At 43.1% G+C, this 19143-nt stretch overlaps 1 protein-coding gene across 2 annotated transcripts in view; it reads right to left on the minus strand.

Annotated features, from left to right (window-relative positions):
* The window catches only part of hspa12a (heat shock protein 12A), a 41652-nt gene extending 29478 nt beyond the window's left edge, over positions 1–12174 (minus strand). For both annotated transcript variants that reach the window (XM_042337091.1, XM_042337090.1), the window contains exon 1: positions 11711–12174. In XM_042337091.1, the coding sequence (XP_042193025.1) occupies positions 11711–11750 (40 nt within the window). In that variant the 5' untranslated portion in view covers positions 11751–12174. The remainder of the gene's footprint in view (positions 1–11710) is intronic.
* Positions 12175–19143: the final 6969 nt, after the last annotated feature.

The following is a 19143-nucleotide window of genomic DNA, read 5'->3' on the forward strand; positions in this document are numbered from 1 at the left end:
CGAGACATCTCAAAGCGCTTGACAGAAATATACTGTAAACTATATTGACGGCATATTTTGTGGGCGAAACGTGGCAGCCAATTGCACACAGCTGCGTCCCACAAACAGTCGTGGATTGAGTGATCAATTTATTTTTTTATTTATTTTTGGAAGGAATTATTACCCCCTCGAAAAAATGATTCGGCAATCGACTAACAACTGAGTTCCTAATTACTGCTGGGTAAACAGAGGTGTGTGGAGTAAGGAAACTTGCCCAAGGTTTCGCCGCGCCCAGGAATCAAACCCAGGTCCTCTCGGTTGTGAGGCAAGTGCTCTAACCACTGAGCTACAGGACTCCCCATTAAACCGAGGTGACATCTGTGCCTGTTCACGTTGACGTTGAAGATCCCACTGCACTGTTTGGGGGAAAAAAAATGGGAGTTTCTCCCAATGTGCTGGCCAACAATATATAAATATATATATATACAAAAATTAGTCATGGCTCACTTCACAGCTGTTTCTGGGATGCTGCTGCGCTCAAATTGCCTGCCACATTCATCTACAAAATACAGTCACTTTAAAATCCTGTGAAGAGCTTTGAGGATTCCTCCTAATGTGAAAGGCGCTGTATCAAACTTTATTGTTTTAAAGGGCAACGTAGATATAACGGGTGAAATTATGAGTAGCCCAGAGCACGGACACGTTGGGGACCATAGGATGATGGCTTGCGACACCCGTGACTGGTAAGATGGAGTCCTATAGCTCAGTGGTTAGAGCACTCGCCTCGCAAGCGAGAGGACCTGGGTTTGATTCCCGGGCAGGGCAAAACGTTGGACAAGTTTCTTTACTCCACACGCCTCTGTTTACCTAGAGGTAAGTGGGAATCCGATTCTTAGTTGATTGGCGGATCGCTTTTCTGGGGGTAATAGTTCCTATTTAAAACAAAAAAAACGTTGGCCACGGGGCCTGTTGCACACGAAGGAAAGAGACGTTAGAATCAGACAGCTTGCTTTTCCTTCGGGAAGCAGGGAAGGGCTGGCTTTCACTAAGCCGCGAGCAGCCAGCTTCCCCTCCCCACCCCACCCGCCCTCCCCCCTTCCTCGGACAAGTTAATGAGTCAGCAGCGAATGCACAGCAGCAAAATGAATTATTCAACCCCATGTTTTAGAGGGCAGACATTTGAATGAAGAACGAACCGTGAAGGTTTTTTTTTGCTGTTTCGCTGATCGCAAGTAAAGCTTTGCCAATAAGAGCTGATCTCATCCCTGTCAACTTAACGTCAGGCCATAAAATACATTGATTTGTAACCTTACTGGACTGTAAACCACAGTCCACGACATTTGTCTACCTCCTCCCCACCCCCTCGAACGTCCATCAGTCTATCCCCCCGCTCCCTGGAGGAACATAATCATTTAGAAGCTTGATCAGCCTTCCTCCTTTAACATCATCTTTGTTAACCCTTCGAGGGTTGCCGTAGCGTCTCGTGTCTCTTCACCAGCAAAATCACGGCTCAATCGGTAAAATCTGGGCGCAGACCCCAAACATGGAGGCGACACATAAAGAAAAACGGGCGACTTTAGTAAATCAGAGATTAACAGTGGCTCAAACATGATACTACTACTAATAATAATAATAACCCTTGCATTTGATACAGCGCCTTATCACATCTGCAAGGGATCTCACTGAGTTTCACAGCATACACTGCAAAGTGTAGTGACTGTGCATTTTGTGAGTGAAACGCGGCAGCCAATTGCGCACAGCAGGGTCCTACAAAACAGTCGAGATTGGAGCGACCACATTATTATTATTATTATTTTTGAAGGGATTATTACCCCCGGAAAGCAACCCGTCAATCGACTAACAACCGGGTTCTTATTTACTGCTAGTAAACAATGGGCCGAAAAATCCTGTTTCTGTGCTGAAAATTGCTTTTTTTAAAAAAAAAGCCAATACCCTGTGTGGACTGAGTGGTATGGTAAGAGGACAGGAGGTTCACAGATTTGGTCTGGGGTCTTTGCTGATTTTATTTGATCTCTGCTGAGATGGCAGTAAAGGAGGGGACAAAATTCACACATTTGCAGGACATTCGGGGAACATTTTGCACCAATAAACGTTGCTTTCACGTGTTTCTTTATAACCTTTTGGGTTTAAGTCCACCTTTGAGACGTCCTGTCAACGTCAAAGTCACTGTACTGAATCCAAAGGGTCTTATTATTATTATTATTATTATTACATAAGAAGGGAAGCTGACAATTTTTTCCAATTCAGCTTTAAATTTACATGCAGAGTTGACGGTCTTGTATCAATCATTTTGACACGAATTCCCCGCAGATTTGTGCAGAGTGCTGGTGGGGGGGGGGGGGATTTGACTACATATCAACATGCAGTATAAATGCAGGTGGTACCAATCGATTTGAGCTCCACTCAGAAATGTGGCTCTGGAAGGTTGTTAATTGGGCCGTGCATGAAGTTTTAAGAGAATATTTTTAATAATTCGCTGTATCGTACATCATAAAGCTAACAAACTGACACCTCTGCCAGTTATCTCCCCATGAGCTTACGTAAACACATCCAGGGCTCTCTCTCCTCAGCCCTTGTCCATCACAATTTTAGCAAGAATAAATCAAGGTTCTCGTTCCAAATCGTTCGGCTGTCGGATGCGCTGTTGTTGCTTTGCTCCTGTGTTCAGAGGTGCTTCCCTGCACGAAGGGTGCTATATACATGCAAGTTAGTGTTGTTGCTTCCAGTGATACATACAGAGAAAACACTAATTCACTCTGAGAAATGGGATATTAATCTATCACTGTAGACCACAGAGTAACAGGCAGTTTACACAGTTGCTCTGTCTTTCCCCTCCCCCTCCCTTTCCACCTTCAAAAAACATCATAAGATCCATCCTTTCAACTGCGCTGGCACAGTTGAACTAGTAAGCATATATGTAAGGTAAATGCCAAAAGAACTGAAGAGGTTAGTACTTTTTTTACAAACACACACACACACACAAAGAGAGGATTATTAGGTCATGGATTGCCAATTGTTAATACAGTTGAGGCAGAATCTGTATTAGCTTTGAAGAGGGAATCAGGTAGGTATCCGCTAATGAGAAATATAAAATGGTGTGGGGGAAAGACAGGAGAACGGGATTAAGAGGGTGGTTCTTTCAGAGGACCAGCACAAGCACGGTGGCTTAATGGGCTCCTTCTGTGCTGTACATTTGTATTGTTCCATCGACATAGAAAGACGCAAGAGATGTCCATCATTAGCAAGGCAGGAACCCTTCCCATAAATTACCAACAGGATGTTTGGAGACTAATGGGTAAAGAAACGAGTGGTGGAAGAGGGGGAAATGTGGAGAGCTTGTTAGATAATTGGCTCAAAGACAGGAAACAGAGGGCAATCGTAAATAGGTTACAAGCTGAGTTTACCAAGGACCCTAGCTGGGCTGCTTTAACAAGAGCACAGAATGCAAAGCAAGAGTTTATAACCCGGTATAATTATTGGTCCAAATCCATCTGGAATACCATGTGAAGTTCCTGGGTGTCCAATTTATAGGACTTCTGTTCCTGCCTTTGAGAAGATACGTGTGTGAGAAACCTCTGCCATCTGGATCTCAGCAATCCAACTGATGTGGAGAGATTTAAAGAACTTAACTTTGTCCTGTTTATGAAAAGAGAGTTTTCAAGCGACTTCATTGACATTTTTGAGACTAGGAAGGGATGTCTTATGGTCTGGCCCAGACCACATTGTTGCCAGCAGTATCAGGGGATACAATTTGGAACGTTATGTGGGAGAAATCCGACCTGGACCAAGGTTTACTTTATCTACGTTACATTTTAGAGCCATTATGGCAAATTGTTGAGTTCAGTCTCGGCTGTAAAATTTTTCTAAACTCCAAGCCCCTTGCACAGGAAAGCAAGAGGGCAAAAGAATTTCAGAACCTTTTGTTCGAATCCCATGTATTGCACCTCATTTCCTAGAAATTTACAGAGCAGAGGGCCGTTCGACCTATGGAGTCTACACTGGCTCTCAGAGCAAGTTGTCCATTCAATCACACTGCTTGCCTTATCCCCATAACACTTCAAGCCTTTTATCTTTCACATACCCATCCACTTCCCGCTTGAAATCCACAATGGACTATGCTTTTACCATCTTACTTGGCAGGGCGTTCCTAACAAATCTGTGTGAAAAACATTTCTGCTAAGCTGCTCTCCTTGCGCTCTTATATCTGGGTGATATATATCTAGATATATCTAGATATTAGATATATATCTTATACTAAATAGGAAGCTATTTCCACTGGTTGGTGAGTCAGTGACTCCTCTAGTCACTGACTCCTCTAGTCACTGACTCACCAACCAGTGGAAATAGCTTCCTATTTACCGAGCCAAAACCCTTGACATTTCTGAACCACAATCNTTTTTTTCCTTTTCTCCTTATCAACGTCATTTTAGTTTCTACAGAAAAGAACCATTTTTAGGTTTAAAAAAATGGAATCAAAAACGAGATCACGCGACAGCTCCAGTGGATGCAGATTTGCATCTCATTTCTAAAAGTAATTCCGTAGAGCGGAGGCAATTTGACGTTGGGCACTCGAGGGCAAATCTGACTCATTTTCATGTCCTCTTGCGTTGGCACAGCACTCTGCCAATGCTAGAGGACATGAAAATGGGTCACAGGGTCTCCATCAATTTGACACTGATTTGGGTTTTAAATCGGTCACTGTCGGGAAAAATTAAATCGTTCATTCACTTTGCGGCAATTTGTGGGACACTGTTGAGGCAAGTTTGCTACCGCGTTTGCCTATGAGTACACAGTCACTACACATGTGTAGAGTTTTGAAACGTCCTCCCTACTTAAAAGGCATTACACCAATGCAAGGATTAGGATTATTATTATTATTATAATAAAATAACCGTTCTTTTAAGTTTCCGAGCATGGTTCCATTATTTCTGGGAATAAGATTCTTTCACTCAATAGGATATTATTACTAATATCTTCGTTCATTCATTAGGATATTATTGCCTTTAACCTCAAATGGTCAATAACTTGTCAAGCAGACTTCATTTGTTTCATTTACTTGCGTGATTATTGTTACACTGATTCTAAATTTTTATTCCTATTATTATAGTGTAAAACAGCATAGTAATACATTGTAGAACCTGTAACCTGAGACGTGCGTATCGTGTTTCCGTATGTGAAATGTAATCAACTTTTGCTATGCTTACAAATGCCACCTTTGCCTCATTGATTGATGAATCCCAGGAAGTCCTCACTGCCAGAATTGATAGTACCTTAGCCTCTGCTACATTTGGCAGCGTTCTCATCAGTGGGTCAATAAGTTGAGGGTTCAAGCCCACTGGCAGAACTTTTGAGCTCACAGTCTAGGCTAACACTCCACTACAGTGCTTGGGGAACACTGGGTTGTTTTTGTATTCAGACGAGACATTGTATTTTTTTGTGTCTCGCGTATATCAGACACACGGCTGCCCAAAGAGAATCCATTTGACGAGCCATTTTAACGTATTTCTTTGCTCCAAATCGTCGGGTTTTAAAGTGACTGGATACGCCATAACCAATGGCTGGACCTTTTCCGCAGTTGGTTACTAAAAAATAATGCAATCTTGCGATTCAGAATTATGCAAGGGCATTGCTTTCTACTGAGGCAGAGGATTTATTTATAATTTCAATAACTATCTATTGCACTGAGAAAAGGTGCAGAGTCAGAGGCTAACATAACAAGAAGAAAATTAAAGGTACCATACTTACTGTAATCTAAGGTGTCCATCTACTAAACTCACAGAAGCTGAAAGATTTGGATTTTACTGCAATTCTAAGTCATCATCGATTGTAAGGTACTTTTCAAATGAAGTCACAAAGTTCAGTAGGTAAAATTAGTACTAAGGCACCCAACTCCAACAGTAAGACATTTATAATAATAAATATCCTTGCATTTGATTATAGCACCTTATCAAATCTTCGAGACGTCTCAAAGCGCTTCACAGAATATACTGTAACGTGAATTGAGTGTATATTTTGTGGGCGAAATGCGGCAGCCAATTGCACACAGCAGCGTCCCACAAACAGTCGCGGATTGAGTGACCATCAAGTTTCATCAAGTTGGATTAGAACTGTCATTGAACACGCACGTACTTTGGCATCATTCACCCACATTGATCTGTATATGCCTTCTTTCAGATGAGAGGTTCAACCGAGGATCCCGTCTGCCTATACAGGTGAGTATTAGAGAACCCATGGCACTGCTCGAACAGAGGAGGGAGTTTGTTCTGGTACCTTGGTCAAATATCCCCAAGATACAATTGGTCGCACACTTCATGTCACTGCCATGTCCCCTACAAAATACATAATCACTATAATAATCCTTGCATTTGATATAGCACTTTTCATGTCTTCTCAACGTCTCAAAGCGCTTCACAGAATAGACTGTAAAGTGAATTGACTGTATATTTGTGGGTGAAACGCAGCAGCCAATTGCGCACAGCAGCGTCCCACAAACAGTTGTGGATTCAAAATGACCAATGTATTATTTTTTTGTTGTTTTGGAGGGATTATTATTAGGCGTGTGGAGTAAGGAAACTTCCCAAGGTTTCGCCCTGCCTGGAATTGAACCCAGATGTCTCGTTTGCAAGGCGAGTGCTCTAACCCCTGAGCTGCAGGACTCCACGATCATAGCCTCTGAGAATCTTACAGCACAGAAGAAGGCCATTCGGTCCATTGTGCCTGTGCCGGCTCTTTGAAAGAGCTATCCAACTAGTCCCACTCCCCCGCTCTTTCCCGATAGCCTTGCAATTTTTTTCCTTTTCAAGTACTATCCAATTCTCTTTTGAAAGTTATCATTGAATCAGTTTCCACCAGCCTTTCAGGCAGTGCATTCCAGACCGTAACAACTCTCTGCTTAAATCATTTATCCTCATCTCCCCTCTGGTTCTTTGACAATTATCTTAAATATCTTTACAGTAAATCCTATAAAGCGTTTGAGACGTTCTCTTGACATGAAAGCCACTCTATTGAAATGCAAGGATTTATTATTACTTTATCAGAGTAAAATGTTTGTGAGATGCAGCGATGGTGCTAGTCTTATGTTTATGTAACTCTATCCTTGAGTATTATATTTTATACCATCCCTCAGTTGGAAACCGATCACGTAGTGAAGTCCCAGTATTCAACCGATTTTTTGGAATCCTTGAAACATGAGTCGGCAAAACTATACAGCTGCAATGTCATAAATCCTCAATGTCATTGACTTGTGATAATCGATAAATGCTTTTAAGCAAATTTATGTCCAAGACACAAGCTGCATATATTACAGCAAACAGCAACCCTCGCTATGAATTCAGCCAAAATATTACTTTAATTAATTATTTAGATTGAATTGATTGCCATTGTCTTTAATCTTTATTTTAAAAACACATTTTCAATGAAAAAAATGTGTAGTTTCTCTAATGGATCTGACTGTTCAAAGGAAATCAATTAGTACAGGAAGACACATCATTACACTATACATTAGCTTTGCAATGGTTTCCTTCTTGCTTCTCCCCACAATTTGTCTTCTGTTGGCATTTGTCCATCTCCCCGATAATACAATAATCAATTATGAGCCTTGTGTTTGATATATCCTTTTCATTTCATGCTGAGAATGCATTTCATAGCGCTTTACAAATACTACTTCTTTACAGTGGGTGAGCCAGTCTTGGAATGAACCAAACCTCATTTGATGATCTCCCAATAAACAACGCTAATACTTTTTGCGTTCATTATAAAATGCTGCAAAATTTACCTCAAAACTTCTGCTCTGGACAGTTCCTTGAGCTTCGATTTTTATTCATTTTCTGGGGGGATATTATTTTGTCCAAACCCTTCAATAATTAACAAAATCAAGTTGAAAACATGGCAAATTAATTGAAAAGTTCTTTCACGGCTGTTCATCACTCAGTCTTGAGGTGTTAAATTCGAGTAACAAATCTTTGTTTTAAGGTTCCACTGGGGTAAATATTTGGGTCGATTTTGTAATTTTTCTTTGTTAAGAAATACGTTAAGAATTACCGTAAAATCTGCCCTGTTTCTGCATTGGATGATGCATGGCCTTTGCTTTCCTGACCTACTCGAGTTTATTGCTGAATTATCTGTGGAGTGGTCGGTATCAAGAGAATAGTGCAGTCTTGGAACAGTACAATTCCTGACGCATGTTTTTTTTGCTAATCACAGTGGAAGGTCACCTTCAGCTCTTGGGAGGGACAGAATGTAAATGCAGGTATCCAAATGCTCATCTCTTTGAAAACAAAGCTAGTAAAATGAGTTGTGGCAGATTAATTGTAGCTACACATAGTCATGAAAGATCATTAATCACAACTTTTCACTGTTTAGCGAGAATCAGCAATATTAGACCCAGTGCCAGTTATCCTTGGAGCATAAATAGGGCCCATATGTTGTCTAATTTCAATGCATGCTTCAATTAACAGCATCAGTGTTAAATAGCACATCACATGGTAAATTTCACCCCGATACCTTATGAGGCCAAAAATTTCACAGAGTGTTAGCCTGTAAGACCACCCAAGATAAGACGGAGCGGAAATGTGGTAAATGGCGCTACGTAAATGCAAATTGAATTCTCTTGTGAATTCTTAAAATTCTGTTTCATTCGGGAAGCCAGACTTTTAAGAATTGTGCTAACATGTGTTGCAAATTAAGACAGAATTTAAGAATTTTCCACAGTTCTGCACGCTGTTAATTTTGAGACCAAACTGTCTCACAGGCTAAGATTAGGTGGAATTTCAGGCCCTTGTTTGTCTTATTTTCATATGATTAGGGATAGAATTCAGAAAACACTTCAATTGCATTTATAAACTGCGTTAATAATATACCAGTCATTGAAAGTGTTCAGCGCAGTTGACATTTTGACACTTTTACCTCTATTCCTAGCCAATGGAAAAAAAACACTTGGTGAAAGCAAGAAAAAAAATGATCATAATCATTGCATGTGATATAACGCTTTTCATGTCGGGAGGACATCAAAGCGCTTCACAACATTTACTGTTAGGTGGAGTGACTGTAATTTGTAGGCGAGTGCAACAGCAAATTTGTGTATAGCAATGTCCTGCAAACAGCCATGAAGTGAATGATTGACTTTATCTGGACTATTGTTGACCAGGACACCAGGAGCTCCCTTCTCCTTTCAGATAGTGCCATGGGATCTTTAATGTTCATGGACATCAAGTTTAATGTCTCGTCCTAAGACATTACAGCAACTCCAACAATGCAGTGCTCCTCCATCACTGCAATATAATGTCAGCCTGGACTATATATGAGTTCCAAGTCCCATGATGGGCCTTTAACCCACAAATATTCTGACTCATATGTGAGAGTGCTATCAACAGGGTCAGATTGATACTCAAAAGAGAGCAGGTTTATCGCAGGAATAGGCCACTGAACCACCATGATTTTCTTCTGTTCTGTTGCCTGGACCATTTGTCCACCATTTTTGTTTTCTGTGTTCATTGCTGATATTCCTTACATTTTGACAGAGCACCTTGCGCTTCAGGAGGACGTTTCAAAGCGCTTCACGGAACGTCCTGTTAAGTGTAGTGACTGTGTATTGTGTCGGTTAACCCCGTAACCAATTCGCACACGGCCATATCACGATTCTTGCCGGGTTACAGCACGAAGCCCCTGGGGTGATCCATTTATGATATATTCATGGTGCTAAGAGAAGGTTTTGCAACCTCAAGTGTGGCTTGCACATTGCTTTCTATCCATGACTATTAATTGACGGTGACCATCGTACACCATTTGCCTACAAATAGTCTCTTCTCATCAAAATTAAAATCCTGCGATGTGCTTGAGATGTCTCGACAATGTGATAAGGCGTGGTATCGAATAACAATAATTTTTAAAATCCTTGCATTTGGATATTGCGCCTTATCACATTGTTGAGACGTCTCAAACGCCTCACAGGATTTACTGTGAAGTGGATTGACTGGGTATTTTGTGGGCGAAACGAGGCAACCAATTGCGCTCGGTGGTGTCCCACAAACAGTCGTGGATTGAGTGACCACATTTTTTTGTTGGGGGTGGTGGGCGGGGAGGATAGGGATTATCACCACCCAGAAAGCAATCCGCCAATCAATGCAAGGTTTATTATTATATCCTACTGTCATACCACACCTCTACATCAGTGAAGATAGCCCAAGAAAAGTAAGTGTTAACATTATTGAAAGGCTACCAGTGGATCTTTCAAATCACCCTTCTTCTCAAAGACAACCATGTTCTGGAGCTAACCCCCTGAGGTATTATCCCAAAGAGGAACCTCCTCTGCAGTACTGACGATTAAAGGAAACAGCAATTACTGTTGTGCTTCGTCAGTTGTTTCCATCAGATGTTTCTGCTTATTTCCCACTTTAGTTTCTCTTTCTCAATGGACCCCAACATTCAACGTGACATATTGCTCTCTGATCTTCCAGGTGCCACCAAGGGCTTCAAAGCCTAGCACATATTATCTCTCCTAAAAAAAGCCGCTACATTCTTTCCAGAGGCCCTAGTGTGGGAGCTGTGATGTCTAGACATTGATGTAAAATGGCATTCGGCATCTCTGGAGAGTAGACTCCTCCTAAGGTTCAGTAGGAACTATTGCAGATGTTTCAACAGCACACGACATTTCAATAAGATAGCATCTTTTTTTTTGTCCTGCCCCCAAAAAGTAGTTCAGCATGAGTTTGATGAACCAGAAGAAAAGACTGAGAACCCAGCTCCTATTCGGACCTTTCCAAATCAACTCTGTAAGGACATTCGAGTGGCAGGATCTGCTAATCTTCCATTTGACATTGGTTTGCAGAGGGTTACCCCTGCAGCAGCCTAAGCGTCACTTAACAGAGGCTACGCCTTGACAAGACAAGAGGTGAAGAATAAACTAGTGATTTCTGCTAGGCTAAAACACAATCTGCTATAGGATTCACTTTAAAGTAGCCCCGACTGAAATAACCCACCGTGACTGTCACTGTCGTGCGTGCACCTTTCCATTACTAATCAGAGGCTTTCAAAAAAAAAAGCAACGCACTTTCTTGAGTTGCTGCAGGGGCTTCCAGAAGTCAACGGAACCTCACACAATAGATCTTAACATAAGGGCGAGCTCATCTGCTTTCTCAATAGACCATGCAATTTGGAATTTGTTAATTAAGAAACCTAGAGGTATATATTTTTACAAAAAGTGTGTGAACAAAAACAACAGCAACAACACCCCGTGGAACTGTGGCACGGAAAAAAAAAGAAAGATTGCATCTTAACCCGCAACAGCTAAATCTGCTAAAAATAAATGTTAACTGTGTTTTCAGGACCACATCATATCCTCCATGGGACTGCTGAAAAGTAATGGCGAGCAAGTCTCTCTCTCTCTCTCTATATCTCTATCAATCTGCAGTGAAACAGTGGCTGTGATCAGGATAGCACATCCACTACTGGTCCTGCAGATTAAAGAGTTAGCAGTGAAAGCACAAGCAGCGAGTGCAAACCTCTCTGATCTTGACAGCATCACCTCCACCAAACCATACACCCCCCCCACACACACACACGCCACTGCAGTCATTACTGTATTGCACGTCCTCCCGACGTGAAAGGCGCTATACAAATGTAATTTTGCTGTGGTTGTTGTTGTTGTAGTATTGTACTGCACAGTAGTAAGCATTTACGATGATGTCTATGTGAAAAAAAAATCTCTACCTACCTGCTGGCGGGCCTTCAGTTACAGACTCCTTCTCAGACATTGTAGTGAATCCAAGTCAAAAGAAAATAGCTCTGCAATGCTCAAAACTGTTTAACCATTAGCTGACAGATGCTCTAACTCTCCCACCCACCCGCTCACTCTCTCACTGTGCAATCTGGGCCATTGAAAGCTGCCTGACTTGCAGCTTGATCTACTGACTAAATAAAACCAGCTTTCCCTTGCCCTCCCCCCACCCCAACCCTCTCCTCTAAACGTCTTTTCAGCAGATGGCGTATAGCAGAGAGAGAGCGCCCCCGAGTCTTTGACCCCCGTCCCCCACTTCGCTAAAAGCCCTGCTTGTAGAATTTAGCCCAAACACAAGGGTCGACGTGAACTGCTCCCACTCCTGCTCCTCATGTTTCTGCAGAGCTCCTCCTCCCGAATTTGCTCACACTCTGTCAGAACAGCAAGGGAAGGGCTTCCCACACTGCAGTAGATGACTAAGCAGCCACAGCGGCAGTAGGAGCAGTCTTGGGTGGATAGACTGGAGCGATAAAATGCTTAGCAACCCTAAGTGAGCGTGCAGATTGATCAGATTAATCTAAAACTCTGCCCTATATTTCATCATTAAGCTTGTCGATCCTAACTTCAATTTCAACTTTAAGCTTGTCAATCCTGACTCGGTTTGGCTTTCAAGTGGACAAGGAGGAAGGCTCGGAGATTTTAATCGCGCGGTGGCAAATAATGATGATTCGGTCACTCAATCCACGACTGTTCGTGGGACCCTGCTGTGCGCAATTGGCTGCCGCATTTCGCCCACAAAATATACAGTCAATTCAATTTACAATATATTCTGTGAAGCGCTTTGAGACGTCTCGAAGACATGATAAGGCTCTGTATCAAATGCAAGGATTATTATTTATTATTATTTCATAGTGTTAAACTGCCAATAGAACATACGCCCACAAAATATTCAGTCAATTCACTTTACAGTGTAATCTGCGAAACGTCTCAAAGACGTGATAAAGCCCTATATCAAATTCAAGGAATATTATTGTTATTATGATTTATTATTATGGCATTTTATGGCAGAGCATACAAATATGAAAGGCGCGATATAAATGCAGTTATTCCAAGTCACGCTCTCAGTTCCTGCCCAACCTGCACCTAATACTAATAATTAATAATAATAACAATAATAATAATCCTTGGAATTCCACATCAGGAGGACTTCTCGAAGCACTTCTCAGGATTCGCTTTAAAGTGTAGTGACTGTGTATTTTGGTAGGCCAATGCGACAGCACATTTGCGCACAGATGAACTGAACAGGGTGCATGCGTACGGCAAAAGAGAGTGCACACTCCATTGCAGACAAACGGAAATTTCCACACATAAATACAGGAGTATCAGCAGTTAGGTTTGGATATTCTTAAGTATGGTGATGCGTTTCCATGTGTGTTAACACACCCGGGTGACTCCCCCCACCAAAAGTCTCGCCCCTCTCTTTTAAATGCCCAGGAAAGATTTCTAACTCAGAAAATGACGGGTGAAATAACACACAGCTAAGCATCTAACCCCCACTGGTTTCCTGTTTCAATGCCTCGCCCCAACCCCCCCCCCATTCCCTGTCACTCAGCAAACATTCCGATCATATTCCAAAGGGTTACTCTTCCTAAACCCAGGAATTACTGCACTCAGAGATCAAACACTGACTGGTAGTAAGAGCAATATGAGTTCAATGCTCTATCTCCCCACGTCGGGACTTTCAATTTACATAGTCTAGACTAGCATTATAATATTAATAATAATCCTTGCATTTGATACAGCGCCTTATCATGTCTTCGGGACGTCTCAAAGCCCTTCACAGAATATACTGTAAAATGAATTGACTGTATGTTTTGTGACTGAAATGCGGCAGCCAATTGCGCACAGCGGCGTCCCACAAACAGTCATGGATTGAAGTGACCAAATCATTATTATTTATTTTGAAGGAATTATTACCCCCGGAAAAGTGATCCGCCAATCGGCTATCAACCGGGTTCCTACTTACTGCTGGGTAAGCAGAGGCGTGTGGAGTAAGGAAATTCCCTTACGTTTTGCCCTGCCGGGAATCGAACCCAGGTCCTCTCGCTTGCGAGGCGAGTGCTCTAACAACTGAGCTACAGGACTCCACGCATTCTGCTACAGCTATGCTGCTGGAAGCACCATCCTTCGGATAAGACACCAAACTGAAGTATCGTCTGCTTATTGAGGTGGGCAATAAAGATCCCGTGGATCTACTCAAAAAGAGAAGGGGGTTAATTAACTTCCTAATGGATTTCCTTATCCCCCATTCATTTCATGTCACATCCATTTGTGGGACATTGCTGTGAGGAAACTGGCTGCTGGGTTTGCCTATAAAATACACAGTCACTGCATCTAACAGTAAAACAACCACAACAACTTGCATTTATATAGCCCCCTTCACATGGGGTAGCATCTCGGAGTGCTTGACAGAGTGGCAGAGTCTGACCCCGAGCTAGGATTAGAGAGAGCGGGGCGGGGGGGAGCATGATCAAAAAGGAAGGTCTTTAGGGGGGATTTGAAAGAGGGGAGGGAAGGGAGCAAGGCGGAGGGATTGAGGGAGAGCGTTCCAGTATTTCGGGGCATAGCGGCTGAAAGCACGTTAGCCGATGGTGGAGGGAGGGACCAACAGGAGACCGGAGCCAGCCGAGCGGAGGCAGAGGGTGGTGGAGTGCGGGTGTAAGCACATCGGATAGGTAAGGGAGGTGCGGAGGCATGGAGGGATTTGAAAACAAAATCCTGTGAAGCGTTTTAAATAACAGTGCAAGTGCCAGCTTGGCTCATTAGTATTCCTGGAGAACTATTTGCTTTCTAAGGGTAAAATTGAGGTCAGTGATCTTATCACACCCTGAACATCAAGCATAGATGAGTGAAAGATTCCTCTCTAGGTCAAAAGGAATGATGCATTTTTCGAAGGACGCATTTTTAACTCCAGCCCTATGTGATGGAATTGAATGTAATGGGTCATGCTAAAATATTCAGTGCATAATTAAGGCTGATCCACCACTAGACGTTTGAATTTTTTATGATCTCAGAAAAAGAGAAACCTTTTTTTTATATACACACACACCCACTGCTGTGCTCAATTGACTGCCACGTTTCGCCCACAGAAATATACAGTCAATTCACTTTATAGTATATTCTGTGAAGCGCTTTGAGATGTCTCAATGGCGTGATAAGGTGCTATGTCAAATGCAAGAACACTCATTTGCGAGGTGAGTGCTCTAACCACGAAGGTACAGGACTCAAGTACACCTTCTCATACCTTCCTTGAGAAAGTGCAAAAGCTTTTACAGCAGCATTTGCTGGTTTAGCACCGACTGAACCCGACATCCCCTTTTGCACGTGACGTTAGCCAGAAACTTCTCTGAACTCGCACTGCAAAGTAACGGCACAAAAGAAGCTGAAGTGTAACCCTAGAATAGAAAAAAAGGATTGAATCAACAAAAGCTCGCTTGTTGGAATGGTGCAGCCTTATGTTAAGTCGCATTGATGAACTTCAAAATGGCTTTTCTGTTCAAGAAATTAGCGAAGGAGCTTTTTTTTGTTGGTCTGCTGGGTGGCTGACATGTGTCAAGGAAACCCATCGCCATGCTTCAGACTAGAGTATCCAAACCACACTGAGAGCTTCACATATATACACACACACACACATATATATATACCACCTTGCTTTTGTCTTTGATTTTGGTTGCTGCCCAGCGTGAAGGACACTATATAAATGCGAGTTGTTGTTGTTTTGATACAGCTTTTCATGTTGACGTATCTTAAAGAGCTGCACATAATTTTGCTGGCAAGTGTAGTAACTGTGCATTTGTAGGCTAACACAGCAGACAATTTGCACATAGCAATGTCCCACAAACAGCAGCGACGTGAATGACCAATGATTTTTTTTCAATCTGGAGGGGTTGTTGGTCAGGACACCAAGAGAAACTCCCTTTTCTTTTTTTCCCAATAGCGCTATAACATCCACCTGAACAGACAGTCAGGACCTCAGTTTAATCTTATTAATAATAATAATCCTTTTCATATAACACCTCATGATGTCTTCGAGACGCCTCAAAGCGCTTCGCAGAATATACTGTAAAGTGGATTGACTGTATATTTTGTGTGCGAAACACAGCAGCCAATTGCGCACAGCAGTGTCCCACAAACAAACTTGGATTGAGAGACAATTTTTTTTTAAGGGATTATTACCCCCAGAAAAGCAATCTGCCAATCGACTATTAACCAGGTTCCTACTTACTGTTAGGTAAAGAGGGGTGTGCAGTATGTAAACTTTCCCAACGTTTTGCCCTGCCTGGGAATCGAACCGAGGTCCTCTCACTTGCAAGGTGAGTGCTCTTACCACTGAGCTACAGGACTCCGTATGACTCTGCTGGAAACAAGGCACTGATTTGTAACCGATTCGCCTGGTTTGGTGGGAATGTTTGGCCGGACACTTCTTGACAGCCCATGAGCCACTTCCGGCCACTACTGGCCAAGACCATGATCTCAAATTACTGAACGTGAGGCTTGAACCCACAATCTTCTGACTCGGAGGTAACATGGCTAACAACTGAGCCGAGGTGACACATGCATTGTTCCAGCACCTTTCAGATACAAGCCAACGTCTCAAAGGGCTTTGCCAACTATAATTGATTAGGAATAATGTGAATGTTATTCTACAGGCAGAAGCCAACCGGCACCAGCAGCGTCTCAGAGACAGCAATGAGTTGCACAGCCGATCGATTTGAATTTGAGTGTGATTCGGGATTAGGAAGAGCTACCACTTGGATGTGTCTTAAATGCTGTGCAGAAGCCAGTTCAGTGCAGCATTGGCAAGATACCTTGGAACAAATGGGAGCGTAGATCTCTCAGCTAAAGACAATAAATCGAAAATGATGGCTTGGAAAACCTTGTCCACATGCAGATTTGATTTCGAAATGAAACCAGAGTGATGTAGATTGTTCCTTGTACCTTCCTCTGACTGAAGCTTTCTCTTTAAGCATCCGTTCTCTGTAACTGAAAAGCACTCTATGCTTTGCTGATTAAATTGTCCTTCAATCATGACCCGGCTGGAGAATAAGGCCAACATTTATGATTGATCAGCAAGAAAGCTGGCCAGACAGCAATATCAATGGCAAGCTATGTGGTTTTAGCTGGTTAGACTCCAACAGTTACCCCAACGCACACTCTGGGGTCCCCAAACCTTGGCTCTTGCCAACCTGCTCCCAATACGTTCCGGAATTAGGGAAGCAGGATGAGTCCCTCCAGGGAGAGAGAGTGCACATTCCATTCCAATAATCTATCTCTGGGATTTCCATGTGTCAGTGGGATACATGGCAATCTTAGGTTGGTGATGGATTTCCACATCAGTTGATCAACTGATCAAAAAAATGTTTGCACATGTACATACAATCATAGAATTATACAGCACAGAAGGAGGCCATTTGGCCCATCGTGTCTGTGACGGCTCTTTGAAAAGAGTTTTCAAATCAACCCCACTGCCCCGCGCTCTCTTCATATCCCTGATCAACCCCACTCCCCCGCACTCTCCCCATAACCCTGATCAACCCCACTCCCCCGCACTCTCCTCATATCCCTGATCAACCCCATTCCCCCGCGCTCTCCCCATAACCCTAATCAACCCCACTCCCCCCGCGCTCTCCTCATATCCCTGATCAACCCCACTCTCCCGCGCTCTCCCCATAGCCCTGATCAACCCCACTCTCCCGCTCTCTCCCCATAGCCCTGATCAACCCCACTCCCCCGCACTCTCCCCAAAGCCCTGATCAACCCCACTCCCCCGCGTTCTCCCCATAGCTCTGATCAACCCCACTCCCCCGCTCTCTCCCCATAGCCCTGCATACTTGTCCTCTCCAAATAATGAACTACTTCTCTCTTAAAAGTTGTTATTGAGTTGGCTTCCCCCAGCCTTTCAGACAATGCATTCCAGATCCCAACAACTCGCTGTGTGAAAAAAATTCTCCTCACCTCCCCTCTGTTTCTTTTAACAACTACTTTAAATTAGTGTCTTCGGGTTACCGACTCACCCACCAGTGGAAATAGTTTCTCCTTGTTCAGCCTATCGAATCACTTCATAATTTTGACAATTTCTATTACGTCTCCTCTTAACCTTCTCTGCTCCAAGGAGAATAATCCGAGCTTCTCCAGCCTCTCCTGATGACTGAAGTCCCTCATTCCTGGTACCATCCTGGTAAATCTCCTTTGCACCCTCGCTATTGCCTTGACATCCTTCCTAAAATGTGGTACCTAGAACCGAACACAGTCTCTAGCTGAGGCCTGACCAGTGTTTTATAAAGGTCCCAATACCGACCCCTGCACACTTCACTCCAGTCAGAAAATAACCATTCACCACCGCTCCCTGCTTTCTGTCTCACAGCCAGTTCTGTATCCACTGTCACTGTCCCTTCAATACCGTGGGCTTCTATTTAGCTTTCAAGTCTCTCATGTGGCACTTTATCAAACACCTTTTGAAAATCTATATAAACTACATCAACTGCACTACCTTCATCCACCCTCTCCGTTACTTCATCAAAAACTATCAGGTTTGTTAGACATGATTTGCCTTTAACAAACCCGTGTTGACTGTCCTTTATTAACCCATAGTTTTCTAAGTGAAAATTTATTTTGTCCTGGATTATAGTCTCCAGAAGTTTCCCCACAACTGACGTTAGGCTGACTGGCCTGGAGTTCCCAAGGCAAACCGCGCCACCCGAACAGGCAAACCGCGCCACCCGAACAGGCAAGCCGCGCCACCCGAACAGGCAAGCCGCGCCACCCGAACAGGCAAACCGCGCCACCCGAACAGGCAAACCGCGCCACCCGAACAGGCAAACCGCGCCACCCGAACAGGCAAACCTCGCCACCCGAACAGGCAAACCGCGCCACCCGAACAGGCAAACCGCGCCACCCGAACAGGCAAGCCGCGCCACCCGAACAGGCAAACCGTGCCACGTTTTGACATTTCATCTGAAGGACACACTTCCAACAATGAATCATCACACCACCCCCATGACTGCAATGGAGCGTCGGCCTAGACTGCGGGTTCAAAGTCCTGATGTGGGGTTTGAACCCACAACCTTCTGACTCAGAGGTGAGAGTGATGGCAGCTGAACCAGACTGACACCTAGATTGACTGTGCGCAACCTGGTAACAATAAAAATAATAATGCTTACATTTGATATAACATAGAGAAGCATCTAACCTAGGTGTACGTGAAAGTTTTGGTCTTACTGCATTTGTACACCATGGATAAACAAAATGGATCGAAGTATGTAAAGAAATGCAAATTCTCACTAAACTCTATGCAATAAAGAACATTGTAGAAATATCCAATTTATAAAAATAATAATCCTTGCATTTGATATCGCGTCTTATCGTGTCTT

The sequence above is a fragment of the Callorhinchus milii genome, unplaced genomic scaffold, assembly GCF_018977255.1.
Source record: "Callorhinchus milii isolate IMCB2004 unplaced genomic scaffold, IMCB_Cmil_1.0 Scaffold7, whole genome shotgun sequence".
In the NCBI taxonomy this organism is placed as follows: Eukaryota; Metazoa; Chordata; class Chondrichthyes; order Chimaeriformes; family Callorhinchidae; genus Callorhinchus; species Callorhinchus milii.